Source organism: Mustelus asterias, chromosome 7 (genome assembly GCF_964213995.1).
Source record: "Mustelus asterias chromosome 7, sMusAst1.hap1.1, whole genome shotgun sequence".
Classification (NCBI taxonomy): domain Eukaryota; kingdom Metazoa; phylum Chordata; class Chondrichthyes; order Carcharhiniformes; family Triakidae; genus Mustelus; species Mustelus asterias.
Genome location: NC_135807.1, coordinates 43014481 through 43029985, shown reverse-complemented (window position 1 = coordinate 43029985; position 15505 = coordinate 43014481). Strand labels below are relative to the sequence as shown.

The 15505-nt window shown below is 43.1% G+C and overlaps 1 protein-coding gene across 1 annotated transcript in view; it reads left to right on the top strand.

Moving 5' to 3' along the window:
* The window catches only part of LOC144495672 (putative C-mannosyltransferase DPY19L4), a 69015-nt gene that overhangs the window by 15435 nt on the left and 38075 nt on the right, over positions 1-15505 (top strand). Inside the window, exons 4-7 of the mRNA XM_078215966.1 lie at positions 3478-3568; positions 4152-4273; positions 5587-5732; positions 8631-8754. Coding sequence (XP_078072092.1) covers positions 3478-3568; positions 4152-4273; positions 5587-5732; positions 8631-8754 — 483 coding nt within the window. The remainder of the gene's footprint in view (positions 1-3477; positions 3569-4151; positions 4274-5586; positions 5733-8630; positions 8755-15505) is intronic.

The window sequence follows — 15505 nt, the reverse complement described above, 5'->3', positions numbered from 1 at the left end:
CATCCTTTTCCTTGTATATCATTTCAACTCCAGTTCAATGTAAGTTTTAAGTAAAGTCTCTTTGTCCTGGGTACTGAGCAGTCCACAAGAAAGAAACTATTAAGTTCAGAGCTGAACTATATTTTCATTTTCTTTCCAACAAGGGTTGCTGTTAATGTAGTGGTGAGTCTGTCAGCATTTCTAGAGAAGAAACAAGTTTTCTTTCTTTTATTCATTCATGAGCATTTTTGGCAGGGCCAATATTGATTGCCCATTCCCCAATTACCCTCGAGTAGGTGTTGGTGAGCTGCCATCTTCAACCATGGCAGTGATCTAATTCCAAGTCAGGATAGTGTGTGACTTGGAAGGGAATTTGCAGGTAGTGTGTTCCATGTGTCTGTAGCCCTTATTCTACCAGATGGTAGAGGTTACAGGTCTGGAAGGTGCTGAGTAGTAGCTTGGTGCGTAGATGCAGTGCATCTTGTAGAGGGTACACACTGATGGCACTATGTACTGAATGGAGTGAATATTTAAGGTGGTGCCAATCAAACAGGCTGTTTTGTCCTGGATAGTTTTGAGCTGCGTGTGTTGAACCTGCACTCATCCAGGCAAGTGAAAAGTATTTCATCACAACTCCTGCCGCCCACAAGCCTTGTAGCCTTGTGGGTGGCACGGTGGCACAGTGGTTAGCACTTCTGCCTCACAGCGCCGGGGATCTGGGTTCAATTCTGGCCTCGGGTCACTGTGTGGAGTTTGAACATTCTCCCCGTGTCAGTATGAATTTTTTCCGGGTGCTCCTGTTTCCTCCCACAGTCCAAAGATGTGCGGGTTAGGTTGATTGGCCATGCTAAATTGACCCTAGTGTCAGGGGGATTAGCAGGGTAAATATGTGGGGTTATGGGAATAGGGCCTGGTTGGGATTGTGGTCGATACAGACTCGATGGGCCGAATGGCCTCCTTCTGCACTGTAGGTATTGTATTGTATGATGGGCAAGTTTTGGGGAAGGTAACATGTTGGTATTGTTACTGGTAATCTAATAGCTTGAGCTAATGCTCTGGAGATATGATTTCAAATCCCACCTTACCAACTGGTGGAATTTAAAAGGGGTGGCACAGTAATATTAGCACTGCTGCCTTACAGCGTCAGGGACCCGGATTCAATTCCAGCCTTGGGTCACTATCTGCGTGGAGTTTGCACATTCTCCCAGTTTCTGCGTGAGTTTCCTCCGGGTGCTCCGATTTCCTCCCACAGTCCAAAGATGTACAGGTTATGTGGATTGGCCATGATCAGTGTGCAGGGTTATGGGTTAGGGCCTGCTATTGGGCATATGTAGAGTGCTCTTTTGGAGAGTTGGTGCAGACTCTGGGCCGAATGGCCTCTTCTGCACTGTAGGGATTCTGTGATTCTATGAATCTGGAGGTTAGTTCCTCCCCAGAAAATTCCTAGCCCCTGATCTGCTTTTGTAGCCACAGAATTTATAGGACATTTAATGCCTGGTCAGTGGTGACATTCAGGTTTTGATGGTGGGAATTTCAGCACGAGAGCATGGTTAGATTCTCTCTCGTTGGAAATAGTCATTACCTGGCACTTGTGTTACTTGCCATTTTTCTGTCCATGTCTTGCTGCATGCAGGCAGTAGTATCTGAGGAGTTGTGAATGTTACTGAAATTAACTAATCATCAGGAAACACCTCCACTTAGCCAATATGTTGGAAGAGGTCATTGATGAAGTGGTTGGGCCCAGGACACTAATCTGAGGAACTTATGCAGTGATCTCCTATGCTGAGATGATTGACCTCCAACCATCTTCCTTTGTGCCAGCCAACCTGTGGAGGGTTTTTGCTCTGATTCCCACTGATCTCATGACCTTTGCTGTATCCAGTGCCTTCAGTCATTTCTTGATATGATGTAGATTGAATCAGACTGGCATCTGTGATACTGCAGACCTCAGAAGGAGCACAAGATGGATTATTCACTTGCTCCTGGTTATAGGTGGTTGCAAGTGCTCCAGCTTTGCCTTTTGCACTGCTGTGCTTGGCTCGCTCATCATTGAAGATGGAAATGTTTGTGAAGTTTCCTGCTCCAGCTGATTGCTTAATTGTCCACCACCATTCATGGTGGGATGTGGCAGGACTGCAGAGCTTTGAGCTGATCTGGTTTTGGGATCGCTTAGTTCCGCTTTTTGTTTAGCATGTAGTGCTTTGTTGTAGCTTCACCAAATTGGCACCACATTTTCGGTATGTCTGGTGCTGCATCTGGCACATTCCCCTACATTCTTCATTAAATCACGTTTGGTCCCCTGGCTTGATAATGGTTGAGTGAGAGATGTGCCAACCCATGAGGTTACAGATTAACATTGATAAATTGTTATTTTGGTGTAATTCAAAGCTCCAGCAGGGTTTTGTGTCCAAAGCTTTTTTTGTCTCTTTATAGGAAAGCGTGGATCTAATATATATTTCTAATGATTTGTTTTCATTTTAAGTCTTCTACATCTGCAGGTTTTTTATTGAACCCTACTAAAATTCACTTATAACAAAGGTTTTAACCTCCTCAATGTTTTCTGCTGACATGCTGAGTAATCCATGTATTTCTAACATTATTTACTAATGTTCCATAGAAACATAGAAAATAGGAGCAAGAGTAGGCCATTCAGCCCATCACGCCTGCTCCGCCATTTAATTTGATCACAGCTAATCCTCGACATCAATGCCATACTCCTGCGCGCTCCCCATGCCCTTTGACACCTTCAGAGTCTCGATCAATTCCTTCTAAATACATTCAGTGACTTGACCTCCACAGCTTTCAGTGGTAAAGAATTCCACAGGTACACCACACTCTGGAGAGAAGAAATTTCTCCTTATCTTCATCCTGAATGACCTACCCCGTATCCTAAGACTGTGACTCCTTGTTCTAGACTCCCCAGCCGCAGGAAACAACATCACTGGTTCCAGGTTTCAATTGTTTGTCATTATTAAAATTAAATTAGTAACTTGCCACTTTCCCTAAGGTGGAGAAATATGGGAATGTAGGGGACATTTTCCTGAGTCTGTGCCTGTGTGGTGAATATTGAAACATCAGGTGGATAAGAGCACACTCCTGTAAATGAACCTGTGGGAAATTGAAGAAAATCGGGTGTGTGCTTGAAACTCCTTGATATCCTAATATTCACAGCACTCAGGTGATCAGTGCATCTGGATGCACACCTAGATATATCTTCCCTTGTATACTTCTGAATGAATGGAACCATTGCTCAATAGTATATAATATAAAATACACACATACATATATATAGTCTGCATCCTGCCTATTGCTAATGTTGGTACATCCTCAATAGATTTGCATATGTGTGTACGGTTTATTTTTGTTTGATGGTATGTAATGTTTTAACACACGAGTGCCGCTGAAACATACATTTTGGGTTTCTCAGTGTTAGATTTGTTGTTGCGTCGGAACAGGTAAAATGCCCTCCATAACTTTGCTTATTTCTGTGCCCTTTAGGACCTTGAACGAGAAATCTCTTTTCAAGAGGACAGTGGCTTGTACTACTACTATTATAAAAAGATGTTGCAGGCAACGTCAATCCAAGAAGGTATTTTAAAAAGCTTCCATGCATCTTAGTTTTTCCCCCTCCACAAGCTGAAATGACTTGAAGCCCCTCCTACCCTTCAGTAGTTCTTTTTATTTTACTATCGATAGATGCCATTTTGTCTTTTCTCTTTTGGTGTGCAGCATGACCAGACTTTTGCTTCACTATTGTCTCAATGTTTTAAAGCTTGTACCTGAAGTGTAAGTATTTGACTTGTGTGTTCTGTAATGTAACCTGCATTAGCTTACTTTGAGACATGTAGATTGCTTTATTGTATGTTTGCAACTCATTGCACTGTTGGACTACTGATATTTCACCCTTGTCATACTTCACTGCTGATGACCACCTCACTGGTGGATTATTTTCAGGTATAAACAAGTCACCTTTCTTGGAGAAAAGCCTGTTACCCAAGAAACTTAGTTACAACATAGTATTGTATAAAAGTGATTTACTCAGTATGGCTATATATATTATATATATATATATTATAATATATATAATATATGTGTGTGTTACTGGTTATATATGTTATTTATATAACTATTTCAATATTCTTCTTTAATGGAAAGTATTTTATTGCCATTAGGTCTTTTTGAATTGACACATGATAACAAGACTTTATCGTTAAGGACCCTTAATTCTGTGCAACAGATCAACCTGTATCCAGAAGTCTTCGCTGGCATACTATACCGCATTACTGGTAGTCAAGTATGTATGTACCGATAGACCATGTGCAGTGTATTTATAGACACTTCTTTTGAATGCAATTTATTTTAGCATTCTTATTCTGAAAATGAAGGCTGTAAGAGAGCTATGATTAAATGTGTGCCAGAAGAGTAAACCTTTAAAAGCAATAAAAACACTAAATTATAGGTGCTTGACAGAACCTTGATAATCTTCCGTAGCGGAGTCACAGCCCTTGTGGATAATTTCCTCATTACTGTTTGGTCTGCCTCTACTCACACAGCTGTGTCTGTCCAATACTGCAGTACACACCTCCAGTTTTCCTGTTGACTATATCTGTTGGCTTGTAGCTCTCCTGTGTCCCTGCCCATGACTCCAGTTCCTTCCTTAATCCATGAGACGCTGTCAAAAACACTGCCATTGGGCCAACCATCAGCCCCCAGCTAAAGAGGGCCAAGGGTCGTAAGTGTTCACCTCCACTGCTCCTATAAACAGCCTCTGCTGAAAGCACTGATCTCCGTGAAGTTGCTGACTTGAAAATCAATGTTGAATTTGGCTATTTAAATGTGCTTCTCATGAGTACAGGTTGAGAATCTAACAATGGCCTTGCCATCAAGATACTGATCAGAAAAAATAACTTGCCTTTTATGTTTTTCTTAAATTAAAGAATAAATGCACAGACATTTTCATGGATTTTCAGCAAGTTTTATCTTTGAATCAGGGCAAGTAAGGTTAACCATGAGGGCTGGGAAAAGCAGCACTGGTACACAAGACAACAGATTCACTTAAACCTACAGAAAACCATGCTCTTCACATCAAACACTGAATTTAATATCCTTTAAACCCATAATGTACATGTTGCTCTGCTGTTTTCTAATTGCAGTACCAGTCACCTCTGCACACTGCAATGGGTAAGGAAAGAAACATTGATTTCAGTACTAAGTCCCCAACAATAATAGATGCCTGTTGCAATGTGACTTATGGAGGAATTAAAGAATATTTAACAAGGTTATTGTATAATCATTCTGGAGTATTTTTTCTGACCTGTATTATGCTTGTTTGTGTCTTTGCTGTAACATTAACACCACCATTCTTCGTAACTTCCTAATTAATGTAAAATAAATCCCTTTGTAAAGTCTGGTCCCTTGGTACCCGGAAGGAAGCTCAGCTTTCAGGGAGCATTAGTCAAAGCTAGGGCTGCAACAAGGTCATGTAATTATCTAAAGGGGAATATTCTAGAGACTCTGCTTCATACACCTGTCCATTCTGTATAGACCTATTCAGCAGGAACTGGCATAATTAAGTATTATTTCCTTCCTTTTTCTTTTTTTCTGTAGGAAGCAATTGAGCCAGTGTATTTTTACATTGGTATAATATTTGGATTGCAAGCAGTTTATGTGACTGCGCTGTATGTCACAAGCTGGATGCTGAGTGGAACGTGGATGGCAGGCATGCTTACAGTAGTGTGGTACATTATCAACCGGTAAGCCTGGCTTAGTATAGAAATCCGATTTTCTTCCGTTGTACCTTCACAAACAAGGTATGTAACTGCACCTAGTGGAGTGTTCTTTAACTGTATGACAGGGCATTTCCGTGAATATCCACAGGGGTACAAATTATGCTAATTAGGATAGAATTACTCAACCACTTCCTGCTGAAATGTGACATGATGTAAACTCTTTCAAACAGGCTCATTTGCCCATTTATTTCCAACTACTGAGCGTCATTCTTCTCAAGCTACATAACTGCTTTGGGAGTGATGATAAGCTGGTGCTTTTCATTTTGTTTTGTTGCATTTTATTGCGTGCATGTTATTCCATTTTGTACTGAATCTTGGCTCAACATGCATTCTCCGATTAATTCATTTGAAACCTTTACTTTCATTGGGTACACATTTGTCTGGAAATTCTTCTTGCCTTTGGGGAGCTGGAGGATGAGTTGTGGAGAAATGCATGGAAGGTGCCCAAACCTGATTTATCCCACTCTTGCCTGCACAGGTGTCTATGGACCCTGTCAGAGTGCTTGGGCATGTCCAAACAAAAAAAATGATGCACCTCATCAGAGAAGCAGCCTCAGAACTTTGCCTTCTCCAAATCTGACCTTCAAACTCCATCCACAACTGGGATCGCTGGTGCTGAAAGTAACTAGTGTTTTTTAAACTTGAATGCAACTGGAATATGTTTTTTGAAGCTGTGGCAGGTGGCACCGGCAGATCAAATCACATGCATCAGGTTACTGATGTTTTATTTACCACAGTGAATGACTCTCACTTGCCTGAAGAAATGTGACCGGCAGCAGGAAGGGGCTTTGTTCTCTTCAAGGTGATGCAACTTGCAAGATATGTTTGTTAAACCTTCACACCATGATCATTTTAAAAATCCCTCCTATGCTGATAACTTCCTCAAGTGCAGCATAGCATTCATCTGTCTGGTTGCATCTTTCTTTGGAGCCCAAATTTCAGATTCCTTCGGCCTCAGCACCACTTTCCTGCCTGCTCGCCATATTTAGAAAGGAAAACTCTGCCATCTTGTTGCCCACTCGCTTAGCCAGTAAAAAACTGTCTATATCTCTTGCAGCTCTTTTATGTCCTCCTCACAGTTTGCATCCCCACCTACCATTTGTATTATCAAAAAAACCTTGATATGTTTTTCTCTGCACCTTTGTCTAAGTCATTAATATAAATTGTAAATAGCTGAGACCCCAACACTGATCTTTGCAGCACTCCACAAAGCACATAAGAACTAGGAATAGGAGTAGGCCAACTGGCCCCTCCAGCCTGCTCTGCCATTCAATAAGATCATGGCTGATCTTTTCGTGGACTCAGCTCCACTTACCCACTTGCTTAATTCCTTTACTGTTCAAAAATCTATCTATCTTTGCATTAAAAACATTCAATGAGGTAGCCTCAACTGCTTCACTGGGCAGGGAATTCCACAGACTCTCAACCCTTTGGGTGAAGAAACTCCTCCTCAACTCAGTCCTAAATCTTCTCCCCCTGCCAACTTGAAAATATCCCTATTCTCTGCGTCCTGTCCTTAGCTAACCCCCTCTACCCATGTAATATATTGTCCCACCCAACTCTACGAGCCCTTATCTTGCCTATTATGTGGCACCTTTTTTGAGGATGTAACTAGTCGGTGAAATAAACCTTCAGTAAAACCATGTTGACTTTGTCTGATCATACTATGATCGTTTAAGTGCATTATTAAGACTGCTTTAATAACAGATTCCAGCACTTTCCCGATGACCTGCCGTCAGGCTGATTGTCCTGAAGTTCCCTTTTTGTCCCACCCTCCTTTTTTTGAATAGTGTTACATTTGCTAACTTCTAACCCACTGAAACGGCTTTAGAATCTAGGTGCCAATCTAAAGTAGATATTTCACTCCATTAGTCATGACCAAACAGCTTCTTCAAGATGGTGAGGATTTCTTTCATAATATGAATGGTACAGGAATTCATGGTTTTAATACATTCGTAAGTTATTTTTCTTTAACTATTTGAACATGTATCAGTGGGCAGCATGGTGGCACATTATGCATGTGCCTCACAGCGCCAGGGACCCGGGTTCGATTCCCGGTTTGGGTCACTGTGTGGAGTTTGCACGTTCTCCCCGTGTCTGTGTGGGTTTCCTCCAGGTGCTCCAGTTTCCTCCCACACATCCAAAGATGTGCAGGTTAGGTGGATTGGCCATACTAAATTGCCCCTTAGTGTCAGGGGGACAAGCTAAGGTAAATACATGGGGTCGTGGGGATAGGCCTGGGTGGGTTTGTGGTCGGTGCAGACTCGATGGGCCGACTGGCTTCCTTCTGCACTGCAGGATTCTAAGATTATCATTACAGATGTTGATTTATTGTGACTATTTTATTGCAAGACCTTTCACCTGCAAACTTCCATAAGAATGGGATGGCCTAAAGTTTAATAGTTGTGCTTTTGAAGTCACTGGTGTAATGTAGCGATACACTGCAGCCAATTTGCACACAAGGTAAATGATGGAGAAGCTGTTTTTGTTGATGTTGATTCAGAAGTAAATATTAACCAAAACACTCTTGAAGTTCTTTGCTTTACTATCAATCATAAGAAATAGGTGTGGATTATTCGGCCCCTTGAGCCTGCTTTGACTGAGTTGAGGAGGAGTTTCTTCACCCAAATTTAAAAATTTTGATTCAGTTTAACTTTTTATCTAAAAGTTGGAGCTTGCAATAGTGTAAGACTCCCTCGGTGCTGCATTTGTGCATCTGCCTAGATTAGGTGCTCCAGTTTTTCGAGTGGGCCCGGAATCCAACCTTCTGACTGCAACTGAGCCAAGCCTGACACCTACACTTAGATTTCAGAATTGCATGTGCCCTATCTAATGCACTTCTTATTTAATTATCTATTTTAGGATCGATACAACCAGAGTGGAACATACCATTCCTTTAAGGGAAAATTGGGCATTACCATATTTTGCATTACAAGTTGGAGCACTCACAGGCTATCTGAAGACCAACGTTAATTCTACTATGGAAGTGAGTGTGGTGAAATACAGTAATCCAAATTTAGATGAAATGTTTTGTGTGATGCTCAATGTCTAAATGGAAAGCCTGCATACTCTTGCTGTCTATGTTTTCAACTTCTGTCTTTGACTTTCAGCTCCGAGTAGCACCAAATATAACGTTGATGTTGACTACTATATATATAGAATTTTTCAGCATTGCAACAGGCTGTTTGGCCCAGCAGGGCTATGCTGGTGTTTACGCTCCACATCTGCCTTCTCCAATCTGATTTCATCTCACCCTATCAAATATTCTTCCTTTCCCTTTTCCCTCATGTACTTATCTAACTTTCTTTTAAAAGCTACTTCTTGCATGGACAGAATAGGACAAATGAAAACAATGACCAGATTATCAATTCATATGGAACCTTAGAAAATTACAATTCCAAGAGGGCTATTTGCACTGGCTCTTTTAAAGAGCAGTCTTGCTTAACTTTGCATCCCTGCTTTTTATTCATGACCCTATAAGTTCCTCAACTTCTTTTTTAAAATTGTTCATGGAATCAGCTTCCACTCCCGTTTCAAGTCGAGCATTCCAGATCCTGACAACTCTGAATAATAATAAATTCTCATCACCTCCACTCCAGGTCTTCTGCTAATGAAGTTAGCAGGAGCGGCATGGTGACACAGTTGTTAGCACTGGTGACTCATAGCACCAGGGACCTGGGTTTGATTCCCGGTTTGGGTCACTGTCTGTGCGTAGTCTGCACGTTCTCCCCGTGTCTGCGTGGGTTTCCTCCGGGTGCTCCGGTTTCCTCCCGCAGTCTGAAAGATGTGCTGGTTAGGTGCAGTGGCCATGGTAAATTCTCCCTCAGTGTACCCGAACAGGTGCTGGAGTGTTGTGACTAGGGGACTTTCACAGTAACTTCATTGCAGTGTTAATGTAAGCCTACTTGTGACTCTAATAAATAAATAGAAATGAATCCACGACCTCTAGTTGTTGACCCACTTACTAAAGGGAATATTTTTACCCTTTAATTCCATCAAAACCTCTCATCATCTTGAAAGCCTCTATTGGGTACTCTGTTAAGCTTCCCTCTTCCAAGAGGAATTGTCCTAATTTTTATAACCTCCATTGATAACTGAAGTCCCTCATCCCTGGTAATATCCTGTTAAATTGTCACGGCACTCTAGTTGAAGCCTAACCAGTGATTAATAAAATTCTAGCTTGCTCACTTGGCTCTCATATTCCAATCCAAAGTTTATAAACATGAGCAACCATTGTACTTTTCTTAAACCCTTATTAACTTGTTCTGTGACCTTGAAGGATTTGTGTATATGAACATCAAACTCTCTGCACATCTACACTTTCCGAAGCGTGATATTTATAGTCTGAATGGCATGGGCAATATCAATCTAGGCTGGCTGGCGGATGGGAAAAAACATGGGCTTTAGCAGAGTAGCTGGTGTTTTCGGACGAATGTTAGGACAAATCTTGGTAAACCCTAGTGGCTGTTCTGGGGGGTGGGGTGTTTTCTTAATCAGGCACTCTGTGGCCCAAAGAGGTCATCTCCTGTGGCAGTGGCCACCTCGCAGCACAACCCACCCACCCTCACAAGCACCCTCCCATCCTCCTTCCCTTGTTGGGACCTGCCTAACTGGTTCTGATAACCCGAGAACCCTTTCATCTCATTGCAAAACAGTGTCCAGCGCTGCGCCCTCTCAGCTTGTGCAGTCTCAGCAGTGACCACAGCTCCCAGTGACCGCAGCTGAGACTGAAGAGCTGTTGGCTGTCCGATAGGCGGGCAGCTCTTAGAGGTGGACTCCCCTCTTTTAAAAGGACTGGCATCCCACCGGCAACCAATTAGTTACCAGATAGACTTAAAATGCAGCCGGGACTCCCTAAATGGCCACAATGGGGTTGCCCCTCTCTTTCTGGCCTGCTGTTGGAGCTACCTCTGCCAGTCTACTTAAATTCATCTTAGGTTTTGTTGCAGACTTGTCAGTGCACTGAGCTTTTCATTGTGCAAACCCATCAGACTTCTTATGTAGTGAAGGAGCAGTGGGGGTTTTGAAATCAGCTGGCTCCACTCGGGCCGCCAGTCGATTTGACTCAGGACTGATCTGCACTCTGTAGCCGTTGAGCGGCGTTCCCTATCACTGTAAACGAAAGGGTGATTGGTGACAGAAGACTGGCCTCGGTAAAATTATTACATTGGCGATGAGGAGTAAAGCGAGTTTTTTTTCGCCCCTCTGGACTATCTTCACTATTGAGACAAACAATCCTCCAGTAAGAAACATACCCCTTTTTGGGAAACTTGAAGCCTATGATGCAGGCATAGAAGACTGGGTCCAATACTCAGACCGCATGCGTTACTTTTTCAGGCCAACAGCATTGAGAGGGATGAGAAACAGAAAGTGATCCTGTTGACAGCATGCGGGGTCCCAACCTTCAGTGTAATCCTGACCTACCGGGATACCCAGAAAACAAGACCTTTAATGAATTGGTGGTCTTGGTTAAAAGCTGTTATGACCCTAAATCTTCCATAATACTTTAGCGATACTGTTTTAACACGGCAAGGTGAACCCCTGGGGAATCTGTGACCGAGTTGACCAGGCTGCAAAAATTAGCAAAGTGCATTGAGTTCGGGCCACCCCTAAACAAATGTTGCGAGATAGGCTGGTCTGTGGAATTACCGAGGTGACAGTCTAAAAACTAATTATTGGCGGAACTCAACTTGTACGTAACAAACGCCACTGTGAAACCTTTATCATTGGAGAATGCAGAGAAAGAAGCTGAGGAATTATAGGGAATGTCAGATAGCCTTGTCCTCAGATTGGAGGGAGTGGGTCTCATGCAATGTACATCCCTCAACTGAGAACGATGGTATCAGTAAAATATCCCAGTGTCTCTGGCAGCAATGGTGCATGAATTGCATCACCAAGCAGTCAAGGGAAGTCCTGGACAGCCTTCAGACTCCTAGGAAGCATATTCCAGAAGATTGTAGATGCCAGATGGCAGACTATTGCAAGCGCTGAAGAAGACCACAATCCAGGGTAAGAGATGGGGACAGTCACAACACGTGCTATTTCGAGAAAAGGCTAGTACCAGACCGTAGCTTGCAGAAAGACCCACAATGAGGGACAATGCAATTAAATTGCATCTCCAGGACAAAGGTTGCCCCCATAATGGTGGAGTTGTTAGTAAATGGCCACCCATTAAAAGTGGAAATGGATGTGAGGGCTGCAATCTCTGTTATCAGGGAGGAAACATATGATCACCTCTGGGTTGGTATTCAGCTCCTGAACTTAGAAACCACAAGGCCAGGCTGGCCACGTACACGGGAACTGTTGCAAATAAAGGGCGCCATGGTGACCCTAGTGACTTAAAGGCAGCAGCCTGCTCAACTTGCACTCATCATTGTTCGGGGATAAGGACCTAGCCTCATGGGGAGAGATTGGCTCCAACGCATCAGACTGAATCGGCTGGAGACCTTTTAAGCTAGGCGCTGCGGGACTGTACGAAGTCATCAATAAGTACTCTGAAGTCTTCCAAGAAGGGCTTGGAAAAATAAAGGGAGCCAAAGCTAAGATTTACATCAACCCTGATGCTACACCTAAGTATTTTGGAGCGAGATCAGTTCCATACTCCCATATTGGAAAAGGTAGTGTCAGAACTGGAATGCCTGGAAAACTGGGCATAATAAGACCCATTCAGTTTGCAGAGTGGGCCGCACCTGTTGTTCCTGTCCTTAAGTCGGATAAGTCAGTCCGACTTTGTGGAGACTATAAGCTTACAGTCTATAAAGATTTTAAACTTGACATTTATCCCATGCCCCGGATTGAAGACCTGTACATCCAGTTAATTGGGGGTCGAACATTTTCAAAATTGGACATGAGCCATGTGCATCTCCAACTTGAATCAGACGAGCCTTCCCGAAAGTACGTAACAATTAATACGCACAAAGGTCTATACGAGCACATTCACCTGCCTTTTGGGCTCTCGCCTGCATGCGCCATTTTTCAACGGGGTCGTGGAGAATATACTCCAAGGGTTACCTCAGAAAGTGTTATATTTGGACGATGTCTTAGTCATAGGAATTTTGGAATGCGAACACCTCGCAAACCCGGAAGAGGTCTTACTGCAATTTTCAGAGGTCGGGGTACACCTGAAAAGGGGAAAATGTGTCTTCCAAGTTAGTGCTGTGATCTATTTGGGCTATTGGGTGGATGGCAAGGATCTTCATCCCGGAAGACGAGGTGAGGGCCATTAAGGAGGAGCCAACTCCAAGGAACCCCATGGAATTGAAATCCTTCCTGGGGTTAGTGAATTATTACGGGAAGTTTATTGCTAATTTAGCTTCTTTGCTGACCCCCCTGCATGCCCTACAATGGAAATATCAAAGGTGGTCTGGGAGGGTGGGGAGGGGGGGCGGGGGGCTGCTGCAACTAGAGGCTTTCAACAGAATTGTGACGTTAGTGTATCTTTTAAGAAAGGTTTTTTAAAATCATGATCTCTGCAGCTCTCTCCGCTTCAGTGTTTCTCAGCTCACAGCCTCAGCTGATGTCATTTGTTACTGGCTTGACTGGAGATGTCCTTTTATTGTGACTTCAATAGCTTAAATGGGGGTTGTTCATGTTTACTCTGGGATTGGCTTCATGGCCCTGCATTGTTAGGAGGAAGGTCGTGGGTTCTGGTCAGGTTTTTTTTCCCTTCCCAGAGAATTCATTGTTTAATTTTTTGTTTTTGGCTGGCAACAGTGTTTTAGTTTAGAAGGGAGTGGACATCAGACTGAAAGCAGTGTCTCTCTCTCTCTCTCTCTCTCCTTGGTCTTGGGAAATTCTGCTGTTCAGTTGAAAGCCTTCCTGGAGTAGAAAATCTGCTGTTGGCAGATTACCTAGAGTCCCTGGTCTGGGAAACTATTCTGACTTCAAACTGTTCTGAGTCTATTCAGAGAACTGCAGATTTCATCCAAATGTCTCAAGTCCAGTATCACATGAGCATTCGTCTTTGCTGTGTTAAACTTGTGAAAAGGATTTTTGTCTATGGGATTGGTTTGATTGGAACACATTAAATATATTTGATGAGGGTTATACATTATAGTGGTTGTTCTGTTTCTTATTTGTAATTGATAAAAATTCTTGCTAATTTTCTTACTATACACGTTAACTATATTCTTAACTGAACTTTGTTTGATAAAAGCTCCCTAGTGGGTCATTTGAATCATACCTGAAGTGAAACATATCATGCTTATCCTAGACAAGTTCAAGAGGCAAAACTTATGATCCAGGAGGGCTCCATAAAGCACTTCAGAGTTTCTGACCTGAACCATAACAGAATTAATCAGGAACTTTTGTCCTTTAATTTAATGACGCACTTTGACCCCAAAATCAACCTTATCTTGGCATGCGATTGCCCCCTCTCCCTTACGGGGTTGGGGCAGTACTGGCACAACGCTGGAGAGCTGGGACAGAGAAGCCGATTGCGTGCACATCTAGGACCCTCTCGGACGCTAAGCAGAGGTATTCCCAGATCAAGAAAGGGGACTGGCAGTTGTTTTCAGTGTTTAAAAACCTCCATCAATATGTCTACGGTAGACATTTTTTCACAGTGACTGATCATAAACCACTGCTGGGACATTTTAAAGAAGACAGAGCAATTCCCCACACCCCCGCATTGCCTCTGCCTGGATGCCATATTGGGTCTTGTTACTGGTGGCTTATGAATACCTCCTAGAGCTTTCTTCTTCCCCCCCCCCCCCCCCCCCCCCCCCCCCCCCGGAGTTGGATAGCTAATGCATTGAGTCATTTGCCATTGCCCATAAGCCCAATTTCACTACCAGCTGTGGAAGAGGTCATGATGAGCCTCAAATGTTTTGGACACCTCGCTGATACTGTGTGGCAAATCAAGGCCTGGAAAGGACCTAGTCCTGGCTGAATACTATATTATAATACTATATGGGGGATTCAGAGGACAGCCTTCAGATTAAATGAAACATTACTGGACAAAGAAAGATGAGCTCAGTGTTGAGGATGGCCTTATCCTCTAGGGTTCCTGCATAGCTATCCCTTGCCCAGGTGATGTCAGATACTTATGGCATTATACCATAGCCACCCTGGGATTTCAAAGATGAAAATGCTAGCCAGGAGCTACGTACGGTGGCCCGGCCTTGATTCAAGAATTACTGACTTGGTTAGACAGCGTGAGTCGTGCCAAGAGAATCAAAAACTCCCCCTTTCAACCTCTGTATGGGAATGGCCTTGTAGTCCCTGGGGTTTTTTTTTGGATTTGATTTATTATTGTCATATGTATTAGTATACAGTGAAAAGTATTGTTTCTTGCATGCTATACAAATAAAGCATACTGTTCATAGAGAAGGAAACAAGAGAGTACAGAATGTAGTGTTGCAGTCATAGCTAGACTGTAGAGAATGATCAGCTTAGTGCGAGGTAGGTCCATTTAAAAGTCTGATGGCAGCAGGGAAGAAACTGTTCTTGAGTCAGTTGGCACATGACCTCAGACTTTTGAATCTTTTTCCCGACAGAAGAAAGTGGAAGAGAGAATGTCCAGGGTGCGTGGCGTCCTTAATTATGCTGGCTGCTTTGCCAAGGCAGTGGAAAGTGTAGACAGAGTCAATAGATGGTTTGCGTGATGGACTGGGCTTCATTCATGACCCTTTGTAGTTTCTTGCGGTCTTGGGCAGAGCAGGAACCATACCAAGTTGTGGTACAACCAGAGTGTGTGTAGACTCCACCGGGCGTTTTATGGGCTCCATGTTACTGAT